General features: G+C 35.6%; 1 protein-coding gene across 3 annotated transcripts; it reads left to right on the top strand.

The window, feature by feature from the left end:
- The first annotated feature begins 232 nt into the window (after positions 1-232).
- LOC149817444 (DNA polymerase epsilon catalytic subunit A-like) lies at positions 233-22,717 on the top strand. 3 transcript variants are annotated; one of them, XR_016427367.1, is made up of 4 exons: positions 233-401; positions 1,399-1,462; positions 2,066-2,161; positions 22,480-22,717. XR_016427367.1 is itself a non-coding variant. In XM_089985524.1 (4 exons), the coding sequence occupies exons 1-4, from the start codon at positions 313-315 to the stop codon at positions 22,500-22,502; spliced, it is 267 nt and encodes an 88-aa protein (XP_089841650.1). In that variant the 5' UTR covers positions 233-312; the 3' UTR covers positions 22,503-22,717. The 3 variants fall into 3 exon arrangements, 2 of the variants coding, with proteins under 2 accessions (XP_089841650.1, XP_089841649.1); XM_089985524.1 differs by having other exon boundaries at positions 22,485-22,717; XM_089985523.1 differs by lacking the exon at positions 1,399-1,462 and having other exon boundaries at positions 22,485-22,717.
- Positions 22,718-26,493: the final 3,776 nt, after the last annotated feature.

The following is a 26,493-nucleotide window of genomic DNA, read 5'->3' as shown; positions in this document are numbered from 1 at the left end:
AAGTGCATGCACCGACTTTCCACTTCAGTAACCTCTGAAATGACGATATTAATCTCAAACTGTTCGCTCATTAACGTGCCTATTCTTGACGACAAATAGAGGGGAACGCGAGAGCGCGGGAAAACGCTCTCTCTCTCTCTCTCTCTCTGAAAAGAAATTTTGCTTTGAAGAAAAGGGAAAAGCCCTAGGGTTTTCTTCGCTATTTCCAATCCGTCAAGGCTCGGTAATCGATTGAGGGGGCCATGAGCGGAGAAGGCAGAAGAATGGAGCGTGGGCCGTCGAGGAGTAAAGCGAAGTCGAAGTTCCTCCGCAATGTCGAGGAGGAGCTCGAGGCCAAGCTGGGGTTTGAGTTATTTTCCGAAGGGGAAACCAGACTCGGTTGGCTACTCTCCTTCTCATCAGTGAGTCTTTTCTAACCCAAACTCGTGTATCGTTTACGAGACATTGCTTCGATTGTTTCTGATCCAAAGACATTGCTACTCTCCTTTTCATCCGTTGGATGCTTTGGTGACGAGCCTGGGTTTGATCGTTAGAATTTATTCTTACGGGGTCAATCAATGCTGGTTTTAATCCCTTTTTTGATGTTCTCACGCGCGATCTTGTTGCTTTTGTTCAGTCTTTGGAATCTTACAATTCCAACGAATTACGTCTTGGAGAAAAGTGTGATCTTTGAAATGATTCACCCAACGGCTAATCTTCAATTGACATATTGAGATTCTTGTTCAGTTTTCTGGTTGTTCAATTGAACTATCAACCCAATAGATTGTTGTGAAAGTATTGCACTGTACGTCTTCGTAAACTGCTCCAACTCACACGAGGAAACGTTTAGTATGTCTTTTTCTTCATGTTACGCCAGATCTGCTAGTGGTACGCGATGCAATCAAAGGGGCTCAAAACTTGAGTTGAGGGGCCCTCTTCTGGAGTTCATCCCTTTGAAGCGATGCTGAAGCTTTTCTCTCGCTTAATAGGCTACCTGTTTTGATGATATGTGGTTCCTTTGTTGCCTATGTTGAAGTTCTAGAGGTTAAAAAACTACAGCTAGTTAGTTTTCATTGTTCTGTATCCTTATTCTTTTCCTTTATGTTATCCGATCGTATTTATATACATAGATATTATCCAGGGTATGAGGTAACTCTCTAGTCCATATGTTAAACCTCAATTTGAAAATTGTTGTCGTTATTAAAAGATGGAGCTTTGTCGTTACCTTTTCCTCATTTCCTTCAATTTTTACTTGTCATGCCATCCAGCAAGCTCGCTGGTCTGGTTGGAGCTACACATGACATGCCTCCAGGAATCCTGCTACAAGTTGCTCATTTCATCTAACATATTTCATCTAACATATACCAGCTAAACATTGTCCCTTTGTCTAGTTAACAATGCTCTGTTTGTGACATGCAGTCATCATTGGAAAATCGACAGTAACAAAACATGCAGCTGTGTGAATCTTTACTTTGTTTCGCAGGTGAAGTTTCAGAACTCATTAGATATTATAATGATCCAGTGGCTTCGTGATGCTTGTCACTTCAAAATTCAGTTCAGATTTCTTACCATTCTTTTTTGTCTTTTTGTGTATAAAAGTTATTTTTAAACATTTGGTTTCTTTATGGCTTTTACAGCATGGGTCTACTTTCAAATCCAAATATAGGTTTTCTCCTTATTTCTATGCTGCTACAAAGGCAAGAGTGTTACAATTCTTACATAATTGTATTGGCTTCATGATGAATGAATTTTAATTTTATATAGTTGCTTAGTAGCTCATGGGCTTTGTCACATGGATACAATGGTGGATTCGAGGATTCAGCCATTTTTGTGACGTTTTCAATATGATTTATATGCAAAGGGATACACTACGGCTATCAAAACCGAGTATCCGTCTGACATAGCTCATGGGTTCTCAGTAATCACTTGCATGTATTTGCATGCACACGTTATTACCATTGGAAAAATGTGTGCATTTACATGTTTGCATGAACACATGCTCAGTCTTGTATCCGTTCTTCAAAGTACTACCTAGGCAACCCATTGATGTTTTGATGAAATGGTTGCTTTGTTTTGTATGATTTAGGAGAGAACTGAATTGGATGTTGAAGCACATCTTCGGAGGCGCTATGAAGGAAAAATATCGGATATAGAGATTATAGAGAAAGAAGACCTTGACTTGGTACTTTTTATTTTTTTATTTTTTGAACAATTTACTTGGTACCTTATTGGAATGAATTAGGCATCAAATCACATCTTGGGCGTGTTCCCTCCCACCTCTGTCTCATATACATATACATACATATATGTATGTATGGTTAATCTAAGTTTAATGCATTTTGGCTTAATGTTAGTAGTGTTCTTTGCTTAAATTAACAAAACCCCCTTAAGACGATCACACTTTTGAAAAATTATTGTAACTTCTAAAGGTAAAAAGTCACATTTACAAACTAATAGAGTATATTTTTGTTAAATTTTAAAAGACTTGTCTTACTTTTACTCTCTCTCCCTGCACCCCCACCCCACCTAAAAATTAATAAATAGTTTTGAAGAAAGCTTCAATCTTGAGGGTGTTTTGGCAATTATACCACTTGATTACTGCTAACTTCAAACTAAAATGACTGGATTTAAATTCATATTTTCCAATATATGTTTGTATCGTAATGTATGCGTGTATAAATTACGTCTATCTATTTATGTGTTTGTTCTATGTAGGAAGTTTTTTTTTAAATACAAAAATTTCAAAGTCCTGTGCAAAGTTCAATTTCCCATTTGAGTTGTCACGATATTTTCCATGAAAGATAATTTCCAGAGGGAATTTTTAGTTTTTCTTTTAAATGTATACTGTGAAGAATTTCTTGATTAAACCACCTTTCTAAATCTTCTTGAGGGTACATGTGTGCCTGCTTGCTTCGTGTCTATATATAGCCATGCACTTTTGAAGAGAGTGTCATCCTCCAAGTATTCTTTTTGCCAGTCTTCATGGTAAACAGTGACATGCATACGTTTTTGATAGTATAGTTGTCACACTTTATGTTTTGCTTCATGCCATGTTAAGGTTGCAAATTATGTATATGAATTTGACGACTGCAATCAGTTCTTTATTTTTTTCTTTTAAACTTGATTGAAGCGATATTTTGTTTATTTCAATCCGTGCTTGCCTGGTTGGGAGTCTAGCTTCTATACCCTAACAAAACTCCATTTTTTGATGTAAAAAAAACTGCTATTAGATAGGGAATGTTTAGCAAGCATATTTTGTTCATATTAGTCTTTGCTAGCCCCCTGATTCAGAATCTAGCTTCTATATCCTAATTTTTGAACTCGATTCTTTTGGTGTCTTTAGAAACAAAGTTCAAGCCAATTAGAAACCTACTTTAGAAACAAAAATTAAATAGAAATTTAATAAAAAAATAGTAAAAGAAGAAATAAAAAATTGATGTAAGTCCTAATTGGCTTGGACTTTCCTAAGCCAATTAGAAATCCAAAAAGGAGGTTAGGGAGACTTACCTTAGGGAGGAGAGAATCCCAATGTGGTCTATAAAAGACCCCATTCTCGCGCCCTGCCCCACCCCCTTCCCTTCCTATGCTTTCCTTCCTTTTTTCAAGTTTCTCTCTCCCCCAAGTTCTCTCTTCCTTTACCCTCCCTCTTCCACACCCCTCATTGAAGGTTTGGAGCTAGTGTTGGATGTCCATTGCTGAGAAGGAGGAGGATCATCCTACGGTTTCAATTTTCGTTTTGGTTCATTTTTCGGTTTGAGGTAGGTACACTCTAACTATGGGTGTATGTATGATGTTAAGGATCATATGAGTGTTATGGGAAGATTCTCATATGCATTTCAATAATTATATCAGTCATGGTTTATGCATTGACTGATATCATATTGAGGTTAGAGGTTTTAGAACTCCAAAACCATTTTTATCGAAATCATTTTTGGGGATTATTGTATGAATCAAGAGATGTTTTTGTAAAAATCATTTTATGGGAATTTTTATCCATGCTTTGTATTAGATTATGCAAGTACAATAAATATTAAATTAGATTCTTGATGAACTGATATTATATGTGTATGGTTGGTTTAAAAATCCAAGGATGAAATTTATATTTTTGTGAAAATCGATTTTTGGTTAGTAAAAGCCTTCTTTTAAAAAATTGACTATATAAAATCTGTGATTTTTTAGTTAGATGTTGTATTGATTTATGTGATCCCTGAGATTGATTTTTGCAAGCTCATGTATGGTGTATTATATTGAATTAAAATCAAAACGATTTCTGCTTATGTTGTCTATTTATAAAAAACATGCATTTAAAGATGTGCTAGTTGAAAAACGTGTTTTGTCATGTGATTTTATTCCGACCAGTTTGAAACAATTTACTGGTTCTCCTAAATAGTAAATTTAAAAATTCTCAAATTTTAGAGGGATGTTCCAGAAACATAGAGAAAGTCTAAAAAAAGTTATGTTCATTTGAGGTCTGAATTGAAAAATATGACCTCTGTAAGTCAAAATATAATTTCTATCCTGACAGAAATTATGTAATGACCACTTGTGATTGTTGATTTTATCTCTCACAATCTGCTATATGTTTATGGCAAAGATTTTTATTAGTGTTAGATTATATATTTAAGAAGACACGGTAAAAATTTGGTACATAGGTTCATTACGATCTGTGAATAAAAAATCACGAAAGTTGGTTCCAGAAACTTGAAATTTCTTAAATGCCGTCTGTCCAAGAAAAGAACCAGGTTGTAGTGCGTGAATTTTAATTCTCAGATAACATGGAGTTTAGACATGCTTTATATGCGAGATTTTGTCAGACATGCTCATTTATCTACAATAAAATTTACAGAATTTGATTCATTTTCTAAATTCATGAGTTTATGGTTCTTCGGTAAAGCCAAACTGGACAGGTCTGTTCTATGAACAGAAAACCAATTTTGGTAAAAGACTTACTTTTCCCTAGTCCAAAGGATATTAGACCTAGGTTTTTTGTTGTAGATAGCTAACACACCTATACATCTACTGTAAAAATTTCAAATTTAATCTCAATGTATTCTTGCCATGGCAAAATTTACACCGACTGTTAAATTTTATCCATGCAATTATGAATTGAAACTTATGTTTACATGTATGTCATGGTTCAGAAAGTGAACCAATTGGACATAAATGATGTTCATAATTGAACCAAATGGATGCATTAATGGTTAGGGCACAGTGTGTGGTCCTAAAGATGTTTTCTATTTATGAATTCAGTTATGAACATGTACTTATGCAAATGTTGAAATTCTTGGTTATAATGTCAAATGATTACATAATGTGTTTCAACACTTAAATGAGAATAATATGCAACATTATGATATGATATAATGTTATGTCATGCATCATTATGTTAATTATTGTTATTATGTTAATACATGAGTTACATATTACACATGTGAATGCTCATGAGTGAGCTTTTCAGTTCAAGGAATCGATTTGTGCTATGAGAGCACAAGTTTATGATGTTGCATATGTTCATGTGAATGTACAATAAGACATGGAGAGACATGCATACACATACTGGTTAATTATGTATGGTTCAAGGAATCAATGAGGTGTCTTGTGTACACGATGTATGTATGAGGTCAAGTGATATTCTTGTGTTGTAAGGCGTGTAAGACATGCAAGCGCACCGGATTGTTCAATTGTGAGCAAGGGTTGTTGAGAACCCATGAGGTATTGACAATACACCAAAATGTGAATAAATATCATTGACCTATTGCCTTAATAAAGATAATCTTGTTGGCAAATTCTAGATACACTTTTGAGGTATATGTTATCGAATATCTTAAATCTGGATACACCTTGAGGGTGTATATTACCAGTGTTCCTCGATTTACCTTAGAAAGGGTAGGTGGTACAAAACTTCATTGAACCTTGTGTTATTTTGTAGAGTAACGATGTCTCATTTGGTTCCTAGTCCTCGGATTTAGGGGATCGAGACTACCATGTGGCATAGGTGGTATGTCTCAATACTCTATAGAGTTGGGATTCTCTCCTCCCTAAGGTAAGTCTCCCTAACCTCCTTTTTGGATTTCTAATTGGCTTAGGAAAGTCCAAGCCAATTAGGACTTGAAAATGGCTTTAAGCTTGTTTTTGAAGAAGGAAGATTTAAGATTGGAGATAAGAATTTAAATAGAACCTGAAAATAAGAATGGGACTTGAAATTGAGATTGAATATGAGTTTTGAAATTGGATTTAAACTTTGAAAAATAGAATTGAGAGGTGAATTTGGAAATGGAATTTGAAATTGGAAATGAATCTTGAATTTGAAATCTAAAATTGAATTTGAATTTCAAAGAAGGAGTTTGAGATCTCTGAAGAAAGTAGGGTTGGAATTTAAATCTAGAATTTGAAAATCAAGATGAAATTTGAAAATAGGGATTGAATTCTGGATTTAAAGTTTAAAATCAGAATGAAATTTGGAAACAGAATGGATTCAAGAAATTCAAATGGGATTTGAAAATAGAATTTGGATTTAAGAAAGGAATTGGGTTGGGAAATGAGATTCAAGATAGGATTTGGGTTAGAAAGCTGGATTTGGGAATGAATTTTTGAAAATGGAATTGGATTTGAGAAATCCAAATGAATTTTGAAAATAGGATTGGATTTTGGAAATCCAGATGGAACTTGGAATTAGATTTGAGAAATCCAAATGAAATTTGAAGATAGAATTGGATTTTGGAAATCCAGATGAAACTTGAAATTGGATATGAGAGATCCTAGGTCGATTTTTAAAATTGGAAAGAAAGATAGAGAATGAAACCTGATTTTCAAACTTAAAATTTGAAATCAAGAGATGAATCTGAAAATTTCAAAGTTGAATTTGAGCTTTGAAATTTGATCTGGAATGCTGAATTAAATTTGAATTGAACCCTGAAAAATTTTCCTCCTCCCTCTGCGAGAGAGAGAAACGATTCTGTGAGTCAAACTTGACCAAAGTTTTGAAAATTACTCGCCTCCGTTTTGAAAATTTGTAGGAAAATTCCATGGAATGGGATCTGGCTGTCGGTACGAGGTTCGATCGTTTCTGGCGCCTTTATCAAGGGTAATTGAACCAAGAATCAAATGTGTGTTTTGACTAAGTTAAATTATCTAAATTATGCTCTATTTTCTTAGAATGCACAAAGAATCATGCATGTGCTATGGAATTTTGAAAAAAAGATGCAAGTTTGAGAAATATGATGTTTGCCTTGGAAAATTGAGATATACTTGGAAAATGATTGAAAAAGTGCTTGAAAATGGAATTCCTGGGAAAATCATTGAATTTCATTGAAAATCAGAAATTTGCATTGAAAAATGGATTCTTGAATGAAACATGGATTTTCAAGAAAAATTGAACTTTGGGAAAATCGATTTTGAGATTTGGATTGCTTTTCTGAGGAAATGGATTTGAGAATCTTTGAGAAAATCTGGAAGTTCATTGAAAAATAATTTTTGAAATGAAAAATTGATTCTCAGGAAAATGGAACTCTGAGAAAATCGATTTTTGAGATTGGAATTGCTTTTTTCTAAGAAAATTGATTTTTGAACAGGATTTGAGAATTCTGGGAAAATCAATTTTCAGAAGTAATTCAAATTTTTTGAGAAAATCGATTTTTGGATTTGAAAATGAAATTGAGAATATGGAAACTTTTGGAAATCATGATTTTGAACTTGGGAAATGCTTTGAAATCTCATTTGAAAATTCAGAATTATGAGAAAATCAAATCCTAAGAAAGACTTGAAATTTTTTGGGAAAATCGATTTCTCTGAAATGGAATTGGGAAAAGAGTTTGAAAATGATGTATATTGAATCAATAAACATGAATTTGAAAGATATTTCATTGAGGAATTGGGAGAATCCTTTTGAAATTTTGAGAAATGCAATGCATTTTTTGAAGTTAGCCTAAGAGTGTAGGCTGAATGTGGCTAATACGAAGATCACAAATCTTGGTTTTCTTCGTATTCTGACTATGGCCATAAATACAAATTCCACCAAATTCGTGAACTCTCTAAGAGCTTGTGCACGTGCCATTCATGTCAACCATAGTGATTTTTTGAAAAATGTGCATATGCATCATACATCAGATATTGGAAATTGCATAAATTAAACTCTATACAATTCAGTCCTATTCTAAGCTGAAAAGTAACTCTTATTCCAAAGTGTTACATCTGATATTACATTGAATTGAAACAAAAGAAAATAAAGGTCTTCTTCCTGGATATTCCTGCAAAACTAGAAAACATTGTTAGCACAAAAATGTAATTTTTTTTTGAATTTATCCAAAAATATTAGAAATCATTAGATATTATTCAGATATAAACCCAACTTCATACCCCCTTTGATATAAACACGAGAAATAAGTAATAAAATTCGAAAATAAACTTGGAAATTCAAAATTGGGGTAAAAATGACCAAAATGCTCCTAATGACCTTGAAATCAGGGTTTTCTCAAGGAATTTTTGTAAAATTTAGAAATTTGAAAATCAAATAAAATAAAATTAAACATAAGATGATGCAATATGATGATATGCATGAAAATTTGGAAAATTGAAGCTTGGAATTTCGAAATTGGGGTCAAAACGACCAAAATGCCCCTGATAACAAGACTATGGCCTTGAAACCAGGGTTTTCTGAAATAAGTTTTGCAAAAATGGTAAATTGAAATGCAAATGACATTGAAATTAACCCTAATATGACATGACATGATTATTTATATGACAAAAACCCTAAAATGGCAAAAATATTACAAAATATCAAATTTGACTTGATTTTCGTTTTTGAATTTAAAAATAAACTAACATACAAAGCAAATGAACTTTGAATTGAGCCAAATTTGGCATGTACATCTAGACTAACACTAAAAACAAAATGGAACTCAAAAATCTATTTTTTTTATTTTTTAGTATGAAAAATAACTAAAAATCTTAAAAATCAAGATTTTGCCTAAAATGCTAATTCTAAATTGGATTTCGGATACTAAACTTCCATAAAAATTTCTCAAATTTTATTAGGTGACAGAGTACAGTTAGGCAAAGATTTTTGCTATTTACAGGTTCTGGTTTTGACCTATGGTCGGAGCTGGACAACTCCGGCAAGTCGGATCGGAATCCGATGACTCTAGGATCTAGGGCATACATACAGGTTTCAGGAAACATTATGAAAAAAATAGCAGACAGTTGAGAAAATGGTTGAAATTCTGGGTAAATGTCTCTGACAAACAGAGGAAGATTTCCTCTTTGTACAGTTTTGGGATTCAGGTTATGGTTTGGGAGAGAGCAGAAGATTATGAGAGACCTAGATCTCTGAATTTCTCGGACATTGGAATTTAATAGACAGAAAAGTTAATTTCGGAAAAAATACCTAGGCTGCTTTAAAAATTCTCAAATTTTGGGAAATGATAGAGGGAATAGTTAGGAACAACTTTTATGTTGGAAGTTTTGACATTCAACCTATGGTTTGAACGGACGCAGTGGATTAGGGTCAGTCTAGACCCTGACAAGGAAAAGTGAGATTTTCCCAGGAGACTGGGAAAATCGTTTTTTAGCGGGGACCAAAACTACTTAGAAAACAATAGGAAAGTACTGGAAAACAATAGGCTCTTACAGGGGCTCACTGTATTTTTTTAGGGAAATTCGGATCGTCCATCTAGGAGATCTCGGATGTTCTTGTCTGCTAAATGAAATTTGGATTTTCTTGGGGGGGGGGGGGGTGAAAACCCGACTTGGAGTTTTATTTTTAAAATGGAGTTTCAGAGGCCAAATGACTTCGGGTTTTTGGCAGGAGATCCATAACATAAACATGCATTCAACATCAAATCTACATGATTTACTGATAAGAATATTTACATAAAATAATGAATGGACTACACTTATAAAATCAAAACCTATAACAATAAGATGAAATTTCAATGGGCTAAACTAGATGAATGAAATAAGCATGAAATCTATATAAATATAATGATGCAATTAAAAAAAATAATCAGGGGTACGACTTGGATTTAGTATTGGCCATTGTAAGGAGGGATTCAATCCATCAAAAGGATGAATCACATATTTACGTAGCCCTTTACCATGACACGATCAAATAAAAACTATCCATAGATTAATAAAATAAAAAGAAGAAGAATAGGAAGAGTAGGAACCTTACCTTAGGGATCCAGCTACCACGATTGAGGATGGACACCCCTTCCCAATGGAGGGGATGAACCAAGTGAAAAGGCTGCAGCCAGTGGAGGGCGTGCTCTGGCTGGAGGAGAAAGAAGGTTGGAAAAGAGAGAGCGGGTGCTTGGGTGCCACCAAGAAAGGGGCTTAAACTCTTGGATCTTGCTGGAGCAATGGTTGGATGATGCTTGATGGGGGTATAGCTGGTGCTAACGTTGTCACCAAGTGGAGGTTGGACCGACAATAGCTGGAGCAAAGGATGGCACCGGTTGGAGGAGAAGGCAGCAATGGCTGGAGCAGGGCTGGTGCTGAACCGATGGAAGAGCTGCCTCCTTTAATCAAGTAGAAGAAAGCTGCTGTTGGTGTAATGGAGAAAGGGGGCTGTTGCTTTGATGCAGTAGGAACTGTGGCTGTAGAAGACAGTTGAACCTGCTGGAAGAGAAGTTAGGGTTGAGAGGGACCTCAATGGGGCAGCCGTGTGCTTCCTTTCTTTCTTTTCTTTTTTTAACAAAAGGGCTTAGGGTTTTAATTAGAATGGACTTAGGTATTTAGGGGCTAATGAAAAAGGGGGAAAAGGGTGCACGTGAATGGGCTGGACCAAGGAGGAGGAAAAGGAAGGAAGGGAAGGGAAGAAGGAAAGAAAGGGAAGAAGAAGAAAGGAAGGAAAGAAGAAGAAAAGGAAGAAGAAAAAGAAAACGGAAAGAAAGGAAGAAGAAGAAGAAGAAGGAAAGGAAAAGGAAGAAAGAAAAGGAAAGAAGAAGAAATGGGGGCTGGAGGCTTGGTCGATTACCTTGGTGGGTCCCACCTCCTCTCATAAAATAAAATAAAAAAAGAAAAATAAAAGAAAACAAAGAAAGGAAAGATATATATTTTTTTATTTTAAAATGAAAATGTAGATGTAATTGAAGGAACCATCTCAGAGTGGGCTCACTTTCCAAATTTGAAATTCATTTTGAGGATCATAGGGGTAGAATAGTCTTTTTAGAATGTTTTCGGACGAAATGAGTTATTTTTGACAGTTTTTGAAACGAGCTCAAAATTTGAAGTTTCATACCCCGTTGCGAAGCAAATCCAGTTTAGAATTTGAAAATTTGAGTTTGAAAGAAATCCAGATTGTTTTTCTCGAGAAAATATTTTCAAATTTAGAATCTTGGGGGGTAAAAATGTCAATTTTGGAAACCCAGGGTTTGAAATTGATTTCTGAAAACTTTTAAAACTCAATCTGGATTGGAATTTTCAAAACTGGAGTTCTGGATCTCGAAAATGAAATGGAATGTGATGAAATGTTATGAAATGACATGAAATGATGAGAAATGACATGAAATGCTATGCGAAATGCAGACCCTGAATGAAGAATTTTGGATATTGGACTTTAATTGACATTTGTACCAGTTCAAAAAGTGTTAAAATTGATATAATTTGCAAAATGGTTTAAGAAATGGTTTTCGGGTTCTACCGGACCAGAGTTACACTGAAAATTGGGGTTTGAGCTGGATTGAACTGAAATAAACTGAATTGAGCTGAGTTCTAGGGTTTCAGAACTCAAGTGAACTCACAAGGCACTGACTCAATTGGATTCCCGGAATAAATTTTCAAGAGTAGCTGCCATTTTTAGAGAAATGGTACGGAATGGTCACTGAAGTGAAGTGAATTACAAACCAGAGTTGGGTTTGAGCTGGAATAAAGATCAGTAATACTGAGATGAACTAAAATCGAAGCTTGAACGCTAGCTCAATTGGCTGGACTCAACTCAATTTCAGCTGAAAGGGCTGAAACAGGGTAAAATGGGCTCCTAGACACTTAGAAGTGGTTTTGAACTGAAACTGGAGCACTTGAACTCTTGGTGAGCTCAAGCTAGATTTTTGGGAATAAGATTCACTGAGAATGACTGACTCAGAGACAATTGACTTGGATTTGATCGAGACATGAGCTCATTTATGAAGAAATGATCCTATTTTGCCAGAAATGGTCAGAAATGAAAATGACCTTCTCACTATGAACTTAGGTGAGCTAGAAATGACTGACATTCTAATTGTTCTGAGTTTACAAATAAGCTTGGTTGACTCCGACTGACTGAGGTTCAGGATGACCTAGGGGTAAAGTGGTAATTTTTTTAATGAAAGTGGGTAAAATGGTAGTTTTTTGATACAAACTTGGGATTTAACTTCTAGACTGACCTACTAGGGTTGGCACTGCACAGAGGGGGATGCATCTGAAAATGAAGGAGGAAAATTTGGGGTGTTTACAACGGCTCATTGAGACATAAGTTTCAGGACAAAGCCCTAAAGTGCAGGTTTGTGGGATATGCTGATGACTACAAGGGGTATAGGTGCTATGATCCATTGAGCAAACACATCAAAATATCAAGAAATGTCATTTTTGACGAGATAAACTTTGACAATCAGCCTGCTAATCCAAGTCTCCATGTTGCTAATCCAAGTCCCAATGTTGAAGTATACTATCCATGGTTAAATTCATAACTTTTTTCCAATACTAGGGATGATTGTTCTACAGATTGCAGTCAGAAAGAGATATGTAAGGAACCAACAGATGCATCCCAACCAGATCACACAAGACTTGTAGCCAGTAAGGTCTAAGGGTATTGTCTACACCCGGTGAGAGAAAGAGCCCTCATCCATTCCTTACACAAATATTGGTTCTTCTACTTTCACTCCACAGTTGTTAGACATCAGAAGATCCACCCGGATTCGACATCCACTTGACAAGTGGGTAAGCTATAAAAACTTCTCTTTGGATTTTCAATTGTTCCTAACGTCCATAAATAAAGAGGATGAGCCTCTGACATTTTATCAAGTTGCAAGTTCTAGAAGATTGATCGAAGCGATGAATGAAGAAATCAAAGCCTTACGTGAATGTGGTACATGAGAAGTTGTGCCTAGACCACTAAATAGAAATGTGGTTGGGTCGAAGTGGGTGTACAAGATAAAATATAAACGTGATGAGAGCATTGAAAGGTATAAAGCTAGACTTGTAGTCAAATGATTCACACAAAAACATGGACAAGACTTTGATGAAACTTTCAGTCTAGCCATTGAACATGGATGGAGACCATTCGTATTGTGTTGAGTCTAGCCATTGAACATGGATGGACGTTGAGTCTGCTAGATGCTAAAAATGCCTTTTTGCATGGGGACCTAAAAGAGAAAGTTTATATGGAATAACCCACTGGGTATGCAAAACAAGATGTCAATCAGTGTGTGTGCAAGTTAAAAAGAGCGCTCTATGGATTGAAACAAGTTTCTCGGTCCTGGTTTGAGAGTTTTTCGTTGGAAATACAGAAGCACAGTTTCTCTCAGTCTCTTCTAGACCACTCACTGTTCATCTACAGTGAACGAGATGTCACCACTTTTCTATTGATATACGTAGATGATATCATTATCACAGGGAACTGTAGAGATCACATTGAGGAAGTAAAGAAGTTATTAAATCAGAGATTCAAAATGAAAGATCTGGGAGATCAGCGGTATTTTCTTAGGGTAGAAGTTGATAAGACGTGTAATGCACTTACTCTCACTCCACAAATACACCATGGATATTCTTAGTAGGGCAGACATGAAAGACTCTAAGCCATTGGCAACTCCAAGTATCATCCATCAGAAACTGAGTTCTAAAGAAGGGGATTTATATGGGGATCCCACTAGGTATCGTAGCATAGTTGGCATGCTGCAATACCTGACCTTTACCAGACCTAACATAGTGTATCCTGTCAATCAGGTATCCCAATTTATACATGAACCTCATACACCGCACACCGAGACTGTTAAGCAAATACTACAGTATCTAAAGGGTACAGTTGGTGGGAAAAGTGAAAATCAAGGTGGTCGTGAAATCATTATTTACGCTGATGCTGATTGGGCGGGTGATCCGGATGAATGGCGATCAGTATCTGGTTATTATGGCTTCATTGGATCAAACATGGTCTCTTGGAGTAGTAGAAAACAAAAGGCGATTGCCAGGTTGAGTACAAAGGCTGAATACAGGTTGATGGCTATTGCCACTGCTGAGACTACATGGATAAGACATCTCCTAACAGAGATGGGAGAATCGATTACTCGATCACTTTTGTTGTGTGATAATCAAAGTGCCATCAATATGTCCTTTAATCCTATTTATCATAGTCGAGCAAAGCATATTGAGATAGATCAACACTTTGTTAGGAAAAAGGTTGAAGAATAGGAGATTGAGCCTATGTTTGTGAGAACTGAAGAGCAAGTTGCGGATATTTTCACCAAAGGACTGACAAATGGCAGATTTTGGATGCTGAAAGGCAAGTTGTTCATGGTCCATGACCATGCACAACTTGAGGGAGGTTGAATACAGGTCGATGGTTGATGCCACTGCTGAGACTACATGGATAAGACATCTCCTAATAGAGATGGGAGAACCAATTACTCGATCACTTTTGTTGTGTGATAATCAAAGTGCCATCAATATGTCTTTTAATCCTATCTATCATAGTCGAGCAAAGCATATTGAGATAGATCAACACTTTGTCAGGAAAAAGGTTGAAGAAAAGGAGATTGAGCTTATGTTTGTGCGAACTGAAGAGCAAGTTGTAGATATTTTCACCAAAGGACTGACAAAGGACGAATTCTGGATGCTGAAAGGCAAGTCGTTCATGGTCCATAACCATGCACAACTTGAGGGAGGTTGAAAAGAAGTTGTTAATTGGGTTTTGGACCCAAGTCGGGTCTGCACAGAACCAGACCCGACTTCTGTACCGGATCGGGTTAAGATCCAAACATAGAATATGTTGCAATTCTATTTTGTATTAGAGGGTATTTTTGTACCCTAAATTTATGTATTAGTTAAATAGTCATAACCTAATACAATGAAACACGTTGAACCATATTTTGATGTGTTTTTCTGCAGCCTCTTCTTCCTATATCGTGTTTCTTTCTTCTTGCACAGGTGAATGTGGAGAACATCATTTTTAACACTCTCCCTCTGAATCAATGCAAAAAATGGAAATATCATTTTTAAACTGATTTTTAACTAAGTTGTGAAATATTTGAAAGTGTAAGAAAACCTCAAACTTATGTTTGAGAAAATAAATTCAAGTATGCCTTGTAAAGTCATCTAGGAAGATGACATAATATGTAAAACCTCCTTCGGATATGACAGGTATAGGGCCCATACATCCGAATGAACTAACTCAAGTGGTCGTGAAGCGACAAATTTTTTTTCTTGAAAGGGTAATTTCTTCATTTTTTCAAGAATGCATTCTTCACATTTTAAGGGATCAAAATTACAAAAATGTTCCATCTTTGGAAAAAGTGAATCTTGGATATACTAGGATGGCCTAGTCTCTTGTGCCATAGATCCAAGTCCATTTTTTGAACATTACAACATAAATCATTCTTGGGAATTTCCAAAAAATCCATGTAGTATAAGACTCCTTCTCTATGACCTTCCCCAGTCAACTTTCCTGACTGATGATCCTGCACTCGACAACCACGAGAGGAGAAGAAAATGTTATATCCATGGTCAGATAATTGAGAAACAGATAAGAGATTAAGGTTTAACTTAGGGATATATCTAATTTTTGGAATGTAAAAACCTTTTGAGTTTTTGAAATTATCTTCAAAATTCTCTATTCCTTTGATTTCAAGTGATGTCCCATCAACGGTAAAAACATTTGACTCATTTGAGTTATGGCATTCAGATAATATGTTTATATTTGGTGTCATGTGAAAAGAGACACCTGAATCAAGAAGCCAAGGAGATTTACTTGTATCAGAAGTGCTAACGGAAGAGGCTGTAGCTTATGTAGATGCTTCCTTGAGTAGTGGTTGAAGTACCTCCACCAATTGAGCTAAAGACATACTTTCAATGGAAGATTCATTTGATTATTGTGGATGTCCGACAGAGGCAACCTTTTTCTCATAAGGTCTCCTCAATTTTGGACAATGAGTTTTCACGTGTCTTGGTTCATGGCAATAATAACAAATAACTTTTCTTTTCTCGAGTTCATTTACTTGCCTTTTATCATTTGTCCTTTCGTAGTTTGGGGGTTTGTATGTTCGAACATGATTTCTTGGTCTGAATATGGCAAGAACCGAGTCATCATCATACTTGGTGATTCTACTCTTGAGCCTATTTTCTTCCATACTTAGCTCTTCTATGGTGTCTTCTATCGAAGACACCTTCCCTCGATGAAGAAGAATGCACTTAGTAGATTCGAACTATGATCTTAATCCGTTAATAAATTGAAAAAGTGCTCCGCATTTATTTGGTTTTGGCAGAGTTCTCTATCTTGTGAGCAATGCCATTTTGGTTCAAGAAGTGCCAACTCTTCTCATAACTCCGATAAGCCATTATAGTATTCTTTAATACTCTTGTCTCCTTTAACCATATTTCTAACTTTGATTTGTAAGTTGCACACATGTGCAATATTTTTAATTGAATACATTTTCTTAAGATAATCCCAAACATCATTGGCATGCTCAAATTTTGTAAGGATTGAGCATTTCTTGATGTTCACGCTAGATATGAGCCAAGACATAATCTTGACATGTCCCATTCTCCATTCTTTTCATTTTTTTCGTAAGTGGCAATAGCTTTAATTTTTTCCACTTCCATGAGAGGAATTTCTCTCCTTCTATCTTTGTGAGGATTAGTGTAGGTTCCAAATCGGTCTCATCCACTAATCCCCACAAGCCCTTTCCCTATATAAGATGCTTAATGATAGAAGCCCATGTAACATAGTTTGAGTCGTTTAGTTTGATGAGCTTAATGGTGACATTATCGTTGTCATCTATTTTATAAGTATTGAGAAAAGAAATGACGATGAGAAGAATAAAGAAGAAGATAGGAAAAGAGAGGACCAAAGGCAATGTTATTCCACCACGGATGATGTGTACAAGAATTCCTCCAATCTCCCAAGCTTTCACACGATCACCACTTCTAAAGAACTTCACCTCTTTCTTTAAAAAAATGATTTTCGAATGACATGTTTCCCAATGCACCGAGAAACCTTAGCTTGATCACTCCAATGGCTCTGATACCATGTTAGAAAATGAAGTCCACAATTGGATCTTCAAATGATGCTCACAATCAATCTCACAAAAGAACCACGAAGGTTCATAAAATCGATTAGTGAACGCCTTTGAATATCTGTCCACCCATCAGAAACAATGGAAACTCTATTTTGCTTCCATGAATATTTTTTAATCTCTAGCAATCTCTCAGCATTTGCCCTCTTTTCTGCAAGAAGTGTTGTTAGTAGTTTTTTTGAGCTTGGATGTACATAGCCACTCAAATTACAATTTGCTAAAGAAGTAACTAAATCCTTCGAATAGGATTTCTAGCTGCATTAAATGTGAGTGAACTAAAATAAAAATACCTCCTTACTTTTCTATCCATCTCCTCTCTTCCATATGTGTTGAATGATGCTTGTATCGTTCCTCTTCCTCTACCTCCTACAACCACTTTTTTTTAGCATCTTCTTGGTGGCTTACAAATGACACACTAATTGCACAAGAATCACTCATTGTCTTCCTTTTCTCATATTCTTTTTGTATTTTCTTGTATTGTCTTTGCATTGCCTCATCAATTCTTTTGCATCCTGAAATGCCATGTCCTAGTATCTTCAAACAAATGAGCCTTAACTCTTGTGTAAGATTCAACAAAATCTCTTTCACAGAGCTTGCATCGAAAGCTCTTGTTTCCACCACCTCCTCCAATTTTTGCAAGCTTATCTACATGTACCTATAATGACCCCCCATCATCGCTCTCACTACAACTATCAGCAACACTAGCAGCAACACTAGCAGCAAAACTCACATGTGGGGATGCAAATACGAAGTCCTTTTCCTTTATCCATCATTTTTGTTCTGAAAACATAAAAAAAATTATTTTAAAAACAATTATCCACACAATCAAGATTTATAATATTGAGTGCAATGTCAATAACATATACAATAAGTTCTAAAAAATATAATAGTACGTATAAATAAATATCGAAAGGTGCGAGAAAAATCTATAACAATAACATTAATCATTAATGCAAAGTGAACACTCCTAAGCATGGGATTATAAAAAATATATATAAGTGTAGAGTCTGCACTCTGCAAACATTTTTTCGCTTAACATGCATTAAATTAGGTATCTTTAGTTTTATGTTTAAATGGGTTTCTAAAGAGATCTAATTAAAATTAATAGTCTATATTGCAGCAAAACTTTGTCATAAAAAATCAAATGTTTTGATTGAATTAATTCGATATCAAAGCATATTTTCTAGCAACAAGCCATGATAAATGCATCAACAATACATGCATGCTCAAATTTAGCCTAAATATGATACTATGCATGTTCCTCTCTCTCTCTCGTTCAATCTCTCTGTTTCCTAAATCATTTAGGAAAAACACCAACAACTATGCATTCTTTTTAAAGTTATCCGATATATATATATATATATATATATATATATATATATATATATATATATATATATATATATATATATATATATATATATATTAGGCCAGGTAGAAATTTAAATTTCATTAATATAATTGAAATTTGAAAATTAACTAAACAAACAATAAAAATTGTCTATGTTAACCAAGATCTATTAAGTTCACCACATAATGCATTGCAACTCTTATCCAACAAGTAAAACCAGGAAATCTGAATTTTAAATAAATACGTTCGTTACATTTAAAAAGAACCAATTTGATCAAAACCATAAAAAATCTCAAATCTGAACAAGAAACTATAAAAGCTTAATCTCAATCAGATTGTGAAGTGAGAGTGAGAGACAGAGCGAGCGAGAGATGGAGAGAGAGAGAGACTGAGGGAGAAAGTTCGGAAGACAGAGATATAGAGAGCGAGAGTGAGAGTAAGTGAGAGATGGAGAGAGCGTGTGTGAGAGGGAGCGAGAGAAGAGAGTGTGTGTGCGAGTTTGAGATACAGAAAAAGCGAGAGAAGAGAGACAAAGACAGAGGGAGTGAGATTGAGCGAGAGAAGAGAGATGGAGAGTTAGAGAGAGCGAGTGAGAGAGAAAAAGCAAGAGAAGAGCGAGTGATAGTGAGAGACAAGAACAAGGAGAGAGAGAGAGAGAGGATGTAGTGATATACGTACATGAGGATACCCTTCTTCAGCTTCAAGAGGAGAAGTCATCGTCGGCGTCGGCTTCTGGAGGAGAAGAAGGGAGAATTAGGGCAAAAAAAATTTGCCCTAATCCTCTTTTCCTCAGCCCATTTCATTGGGTGTTTTTTTTAAGTCCAAAAGTTGAACATAAATGACCGTGGGTGCATTGACTGCACCCATTGTCGAGTTGACCACACCGGGTGCCGCACCCACACCCGCATCACATCGATGCGAGTGCGTCGCATCGACGCGGGTGCAACACCTGGTTGGCCGAAATCCTGTGACATAACATGCTAGCTTAGTTTTGTTGTTTAATATGCATATTGTGTCACGGTTTGCATTTTTTCTCGTATAATTTCACAATCCCTAGTAGATGGGACTTAGACGCAAGTTGTGAAGCGTTTGAGTTTCATTTCGAAAAGGAGAGTAAAAAGCTTCGTGATCCTTAGTAGCTGAGAGCAGACACAAGTTAAAGTGTTTGAGTCTCATGTCGAAAAGGTAAATGAAGGAAGTCACTTTTTTGTCTTAGTCAATATCTTTTGGCATACACTACAAAAATATAAAAGATATTGACATTGCAAAGGACATAAAAGCAGACCATATGCAAGTTATAAAATAAAAAAAGTGCGAAAAAAGAAAAAATATGAAAAATTGAAAATCAAGAAAAGAAAAGAGTTTAAAAAGAAAAAGTTCAATGCTTAGAAGTGTGATTGAGAAAACCTGTGCAGAAAACATGAGTGAGGACAAGTAAATAATAACTTGTTTTTATTGGACTTTCCAAGAATAAAACATAAATAATTATGATATTTAGAAAAGTGAAAGAAATTCTTTTTCTGTGGTGGTATATAAAAGATTTTAATTATGTTTTGATTACGTAATAACAGAAAATATTTGTGAAAACAAAGTCTTTAATTGCCTACTACTTATGAGGATGTGTAATATTATGCATACATGATAGAGATGCTTCTAGGTAGCATCACTGTAAACTCTCACGAGACCTTACTCGTTCACTGGGGTAACCCAGGGGTTAAAAGGGCTTGTTGCATGTGCTAAATGCAACCGTGATTCCTACTAAAGTGAGTTAGTGATAGTTTGTATTTCTTGCATTTTTCTAGTTTGCTCGAGGACTAGCAAAAGATAAGCATGGGGGTATTTGATCATGCATACATTTTAGGGTTTAATTCATATTAAACTATGCATGATTTCATAGAAAAACGTATTAAAAACCCAAGTTTGTGTTAGTTTCGAGAAAATGTGCAAAAAAAATAAAAAATGGAAAATACTTGAAAATTGAGTTTATTTTGCAAATTATGTCATGGTCTATCATTTGTAATCAATTTAGAAGGTTAGGGTAAAAAAATAATGAGAAAAAATGTTTAAAATTAGTTTTAGCCTTAGTTTTAGCAAAGATAGTGAAATGTAAGGTTTTTAGATAATGGTTTTGTTTAAAGGAGGTGTCTTTAGAATTTCGGAAGAAATGGTGGGGTTATGGTAATTTTGGCAAAACAACTCTCAAACCCCTTTAAAAATCCACGTAGAGGAGAGGAGAGGGGAGGAGAGGGTAGTCTCCTCTACGCATGCCTCCCTTTCTCCTTCCCCTTCCTCTCCACCAAATTCTTAGCTCTTCTTCTCCTTCTCTCTCTTTTTTTCTCTCTTTCCTTTCTCCTTCCTTTTCTTCTTCTCTTCTTTCCTCTCTGGTGGAGCATAGTAATCCGGCGGTGCGGCTGCGCAAAGAGGATTCCAATTCTCTTCTCAACCCAATCTCCCACGCTGAGTTTTCTTCTTTTTCTGTCTCTAATTCTTTCTCTTTCTCTTTCTCTTTTTCTTCTCCTGCATGTTTTCTTTTCATTAATGTTGTGATTCAGATTAGTTCTAGTAATAAAAAATAAAAATAAAATAGTAAATCTTGTTTCATCGGTTCATGTTGTACATAATCTCTGCATCATTTTTGTTTTTCTGTTTTTTTTTAAAGCTTTTCATGCCGCATTGCGTTTTACTTCACTGCATCTCTGTATTTACAGTGAAATCTCAAATTGCCGGCAGTTGATTTGAGTTCTACGGTGAATATCTGATTCACCGTGGAAATCTCAGACTAACGACCGTGAAATTCTGATCTTCAATACCGTGAAGTCACAGTAGCCGTGAAACTTTCTTTCGGCTTGCTCTGATTTGAAATCCAGAGTCTCATGTGTAGCATTTCTCTGTTGCTCTATCAGCATGGCTCAGGCATCTTCGGTCGGAGTTCATCTTGAATTTGAATTTAGACCGTCGGATCTGGCTTGCATTTGCCGGACTCCATCAGATCTGGCAGAAATTTGGACCTGTCGGAGTCCCCTTTGCAATTGTAGGATCTCTTCATCAGATCTGATGAGAATTCTTTGCAGTTATTGGAAATCATCATCTGGTCGGTAGTGTAACTGTGAAATTCTCTGCTAATCTGGAATTCATCTGTGAATTTCTTCTTCATAGCATTTGTTATTCACGTTTTGCTTTCAATGCTTTCATTTGCATTATATCATTGTAACTCTACATTTATCGTGAATGTTATGGTTTGATCTGATAATTCATCGTGAAAGAAGAATCTGGTTTGCCGTGAAATCAGAGTTAGATCTGATCCGACAGAGTTATCCTGATCTACAATGAGATCCAGTTGCTACATTTGTGTCTACTGTGAATTCCAGCAATTGCTTTTGATCTGTAGTGAAAAGATTTGTTGTTTGTTGTGGAAAATACTTTCATTAAATCTGTTGGGGATTTACTGTTCAATTCCTTTCATATAGCAGTGTTATGAAATTGAAATCGGTTGTTGCTATGTAAAATGTTGTGAATTCCATGTTCACAATACTTCACTTAATACTCACAGCATTTGATTGTTTTTGGCATTTTCATTTTCTCAGTATGTCAGTTGTCTAGTTTCACGGTACTTTTCTTTTGATTTTCACGGCTGTCATTTTAGGTATATTCATTTTAACATTTTTGTTTACATATTGCATTATAGGCATTTCATTTTATGGCATCACATTTTAGGAATTAGCATTTAGGATTTTTTTAGCATTGTATTGTGCTCATATGAATTTTTGTTTTTGCATTTATAAATTCTTTAGTGCATTTAATTTCTTTTACATTACATTTCATATTCTAGAAGCTACTTCATTTCTGCATTTGCATTTCTTTTATTAGTAGTTTTTTTTCTTGTGTTGCTAGAGCAGGAGCAAGCAAGCAAGTGATACTTGTTGCGCACGCATTCAACACGCAACATGGAGACACAAGCATAGAAGACTTGTTTTTTTTAGATTAGGAGTTTTACTTTCTATTTAATTTTGGGGTTTGTAATAAAATCATTTTAAACCCTCTGCGTAGGGTATACATTTGATGTAATAGTTAAATAGTTTTTTTTTCTCGCACTTTTACATTTTAGGCAATAAAGCGTAGTTTAGTTGCACGTTTGAATACAAGTATCTCCCGTTCTCTCGGATCGACCCAGACTCTACCACTTGTGAGAACCGGTTTTATATTTAGTGTCTTGTTTTTAACTTATTCTCAAGAAAATGATAGTTAAAAAAGAAATTGACTCCTATACACTAATTAACGATCATGCCAAACAAAGCTCAAAGAAGAAAAATTTTGGACTGAAACCAAATGATGTCCATCAAACTAAAACTAAATTAAATACTAAATTGAAAATTAACATTAACTTGTAAAAACTATGCTTAATTTAAAACAACAAAATAAAATCTAGTGATTTAAGGAAACATTGACTACTAACCTGATTTTTTTTCTTTTTGTTCTTCTAATCTAATAAGTAATCTAATTAATTAAAAACTAGACTAATGTTTACTAAAAGCTTAATGGCAGATATTGAACAATAATCAACGAAAAAAACTATGATTTATTTGATGTCATCTAAAAAATATTCAGAAAATTATGTAAAGTGCTAAATCGGTTAGAAAGAAAAAAAACTTTATTTATGTGATCTAAAAAGAACCGAATATGAAAAACATAATGCAGATTCTTCTAACCTAGATTTAACCTAAAACTAATCAAGAAAAGATACGAAAACCCTATGTTAAAACTATTGATTTACCTAAATCAAGAAACAGCTAAATGGCTAGATTAAGCAAAAAATATATATTTTTTTATTTTTTTGATATTAAATATAAATTAATCTAAACTAAATATGCAGATGATGCAATGGTCAAACTAAATGCTATGCAATTTTATGATTTATGCTATGCAAAACTAAAACTATGGTGAAATGGGATAGAAGAAGGGAACCAGATGATCCGCTTTCGACGGATGGGTTGAGAAGAAAATAGTTGATCTCAATTGCATGCACGCCTCCCTGACGAAGAAGATAAGGATGTCGACGATGAGAAGGGTTAGAAGCAAGAAGAAAAAGGAGAAGATGGAGGAAGAAATCGATAGAGAGAGAGAGAGAGGGCATGAATTTCAACAAGGAAAAATGTTCCGTCTTGCTGAAAACATACTATTTATAATGAGAAAATTAGGTTAAAAATAAACTTTTCAAAAAGAGTCCAAAGATTTTCAATAATTTTCAAAAAGGGTTTTTTATTAAAAACATGTTTTATCTAAAAATCAAAATTTTTTAAACTAATTAAAACTAGCTAATTACAACGTAATCTAACTAAACTATAATTAAGAAAATTCTAAAAATAATAAAAACACTAAAAACGCTAGAGCGTATTAGAAAATGCAGTATTTTTGTAAAAAATTTAATTTAAAACAAAATCACGAAAACGACAATAAAGATGGGTTTTTAATGCGATTTTATCATGGATCATGCATAAATATGGATGAATAAAATGTAAGATATTATGCATGATCAAAAGGCTAAGGTCTTCTCTAAGTTGAACTTGAGATTTGGTTACTGGCAAGTCAGAGTTGCGGAAGGGGATGGGCTAAAAATTACCTGTGTAACGTGACATGGGCGTTTGAATTTCTTGTTATGCCCTTCTGCTTGATGAACGCACCTGCCACCTTCTCAACCCTGATAAATAAGATTTTCTACCTGCATATTGACAGGTTTATTGTTTTGTACTTAGACGACATAGTGGTGTAGAGCAATTCTATCGAGCAACATGTTCGACACCTTCGAATTGTGTTTCATACTTTGAAGGACCACAAGCTATATGCCAAGCAGAAGTGCCTATTTGGTCAGAAGGAAGTTCACTTTCTTGGCCATATTGTGGGAGGAGGTACATTAAAGATGGATGATAAGAAGATTGAGGCTATTTAAGCTTGGGAGCCACCTACTAAGATTCTTGAATTATGCTCTTTCTTGAAGCTTGGGATTACTATTGGTGCCTCATTAAGGGATATTCGTAGATCGTTGTTATGGTCTGATGCATGCCAGAAAGCTTTTGACAGGTTAAAGCGTGCCCTGACAGAGGAATCAATGCTAAGGTTGTCTGACTGTCAACAGTCATTTGAAGTGCAGATTGATGTATCTGACTTCACAATTGAAGGAGTGTTGCTCCAAGAAAGACATCTCATTGCATTTGAGAATAAAAAGTTGAATGGCGTTCATGAGCGCGAGATGTTGGTGGTCGTGCATTGTCTCTGCACATGGCGGCACTATCTTTTGAGGTCGTAATTCATTGTACGCATTGATAATGTTGCGACATGCTACTTTCAGACTCAGAAGAAGTTGAGTCCAAAGCAAGCGCGCTAGCAGGATTTTTTGGCAGAATTTGATATGATCCTTGAGTATAATCCTGGCAGGACCAATGTTGTTGTTGACGCCTTGAGTCAAAAGGCAGAACTTGCAGCTTTGCTCGCTTGGGACGGTAGTGAGCCAATCGACGAGCAATCTTTTCAAGCAGTTTTGAGAAGCTTTAAAGAGTGACTTGATGGCTTAACAACTGATCACATTGGTAAAGGAAGGAAAGACACAAAGATTTTGGCTAGAGGACGATTTGCTCTGCTCAACGGGTGACCGTCTATATATCTTGTGACAGGATACTCTACGAAGGTGCTTGATGTACGAATGCCATGATACCACTTGGGCGGGTCACCCTGGACAAAAGAAAATGTTGGTGTTGTTGGAACGCACATTTTAGTTGCCACAGATGCACGACGATGTGGATGCTTATGTACGGACTTGCTTGATTTGCCAACAAGACAAGCCCATCAATCAGAGACCCAGTGGGCTACTGGAGCCACTATCAGTGTCAAGCCGTCTGTGAGAGTGTATAATCATGGACTTCATCGTGAGTTTGCCAAAAACTCAAGGTTGCAATTCTATCTATGTGGTTGTGAATAGATTTTTGAAGTATGCTATATTTGTTTCTATCCCTGTCACCTGCTCTGCTGCCGATATTGCTAAGTTGTTTGTATGAAATGTAGCCAAGCATTAGAAAATTTGAGAGAGCATTGTCAGTGATTGTGATGCCCACTTCATTGACAAGTTTTGGCGAGAAGTGTTTCTCTTGATTAGAACAAACTTGCACTTCAGTACAAGTTTTTATCCCAAACCGATGGACAGACAGAGATAATCAATGGCATGTTGGAGGAATATATGCGGCACTTTATCAGTGCCAATCAAAGTGACTGGGCTGATTTACTTGATGTTGCTTAATTATGATACAACCTCTAAAAGAGCGAGTCATTCGACCATAGTCCATTCGAAGTTGCAATTGAACAACAGCCGCAAACTGTGCACTCTCTTGCTGTGCGAGGATGTGGCAAAGCACCTTACGCATACCAGTTCGTCAGGAACTTGTAAGATTAGACAAAGTTAGTAAAGGCACATTTGAATAAGGTGACCAGGCGCATGAAGAAATTGGAAGATGAGAAGGGTCGACCAACAAAATTTTGTGTTGGGGATAAGGTGTTGGCGAAGCTCTTTCTAGATCACACAACTATCTTTTGGAGTCACTACTGAGGCCTTATTCGCAAGTATGACAGCCTCTTCACTATTATCAAGCTTATGAAAAATTTGGCGTACCGACTGAACTTCACAGTAAACTTTTAAGTGCATTCGGTATTTCACATATACAACCTGAAGTCGTTTCACGAAGACGAAGGAGACCCTCAATGAAGCATGTTTCAATCTGCTCCCATTCTGCAGTGCACATCATCAACGGTCAAGGTTCCAGGTAGAGAACCTGAAGTCATCCTCAATCATTCCAACAACTAGCTTGAGAAAGCCAAAAAATACTTAGTGTAATGGAAGGGATTGCCAGAATGTGAAGCCAC

This window comes from Nuphar pumila, chromosome 13 (assembly GCF_984573655.1).
Source record: "Nuphar pumila chromosome 13, dmNupPumi1.hap1.1, whole genome shotgun sequence".
NCBI lineage: Eukaryota > Viridiplantae > Streptophyta > Magnoliopsida > Nymphaeales > Nymphaeaceae > Nuphar > Nuphar pumila.
The sequence above is the reverse complement of the archived record's forward strand: the minus strand, read 5'-3'. Positions and strand labels throughout refer to the sequence as shown.

Excerpts from the sequence above, each read along its gene's own strand:
- LOC149817444 (XM_089985523.1), top strand. The coding sequence starts at position 243 with ATGAGCGGAGAAGGCAGAAGAATGGAGCGTGGGCCGTCGAGGAGTAAA. Across the intron at positions 402-2,065 it reads GGCTACTCTCCTTCTCATCA|GAGAGAACTGAATTGGATGT; the intron begins GTGAGTCTTTTC and ends TGTATGATTTAG.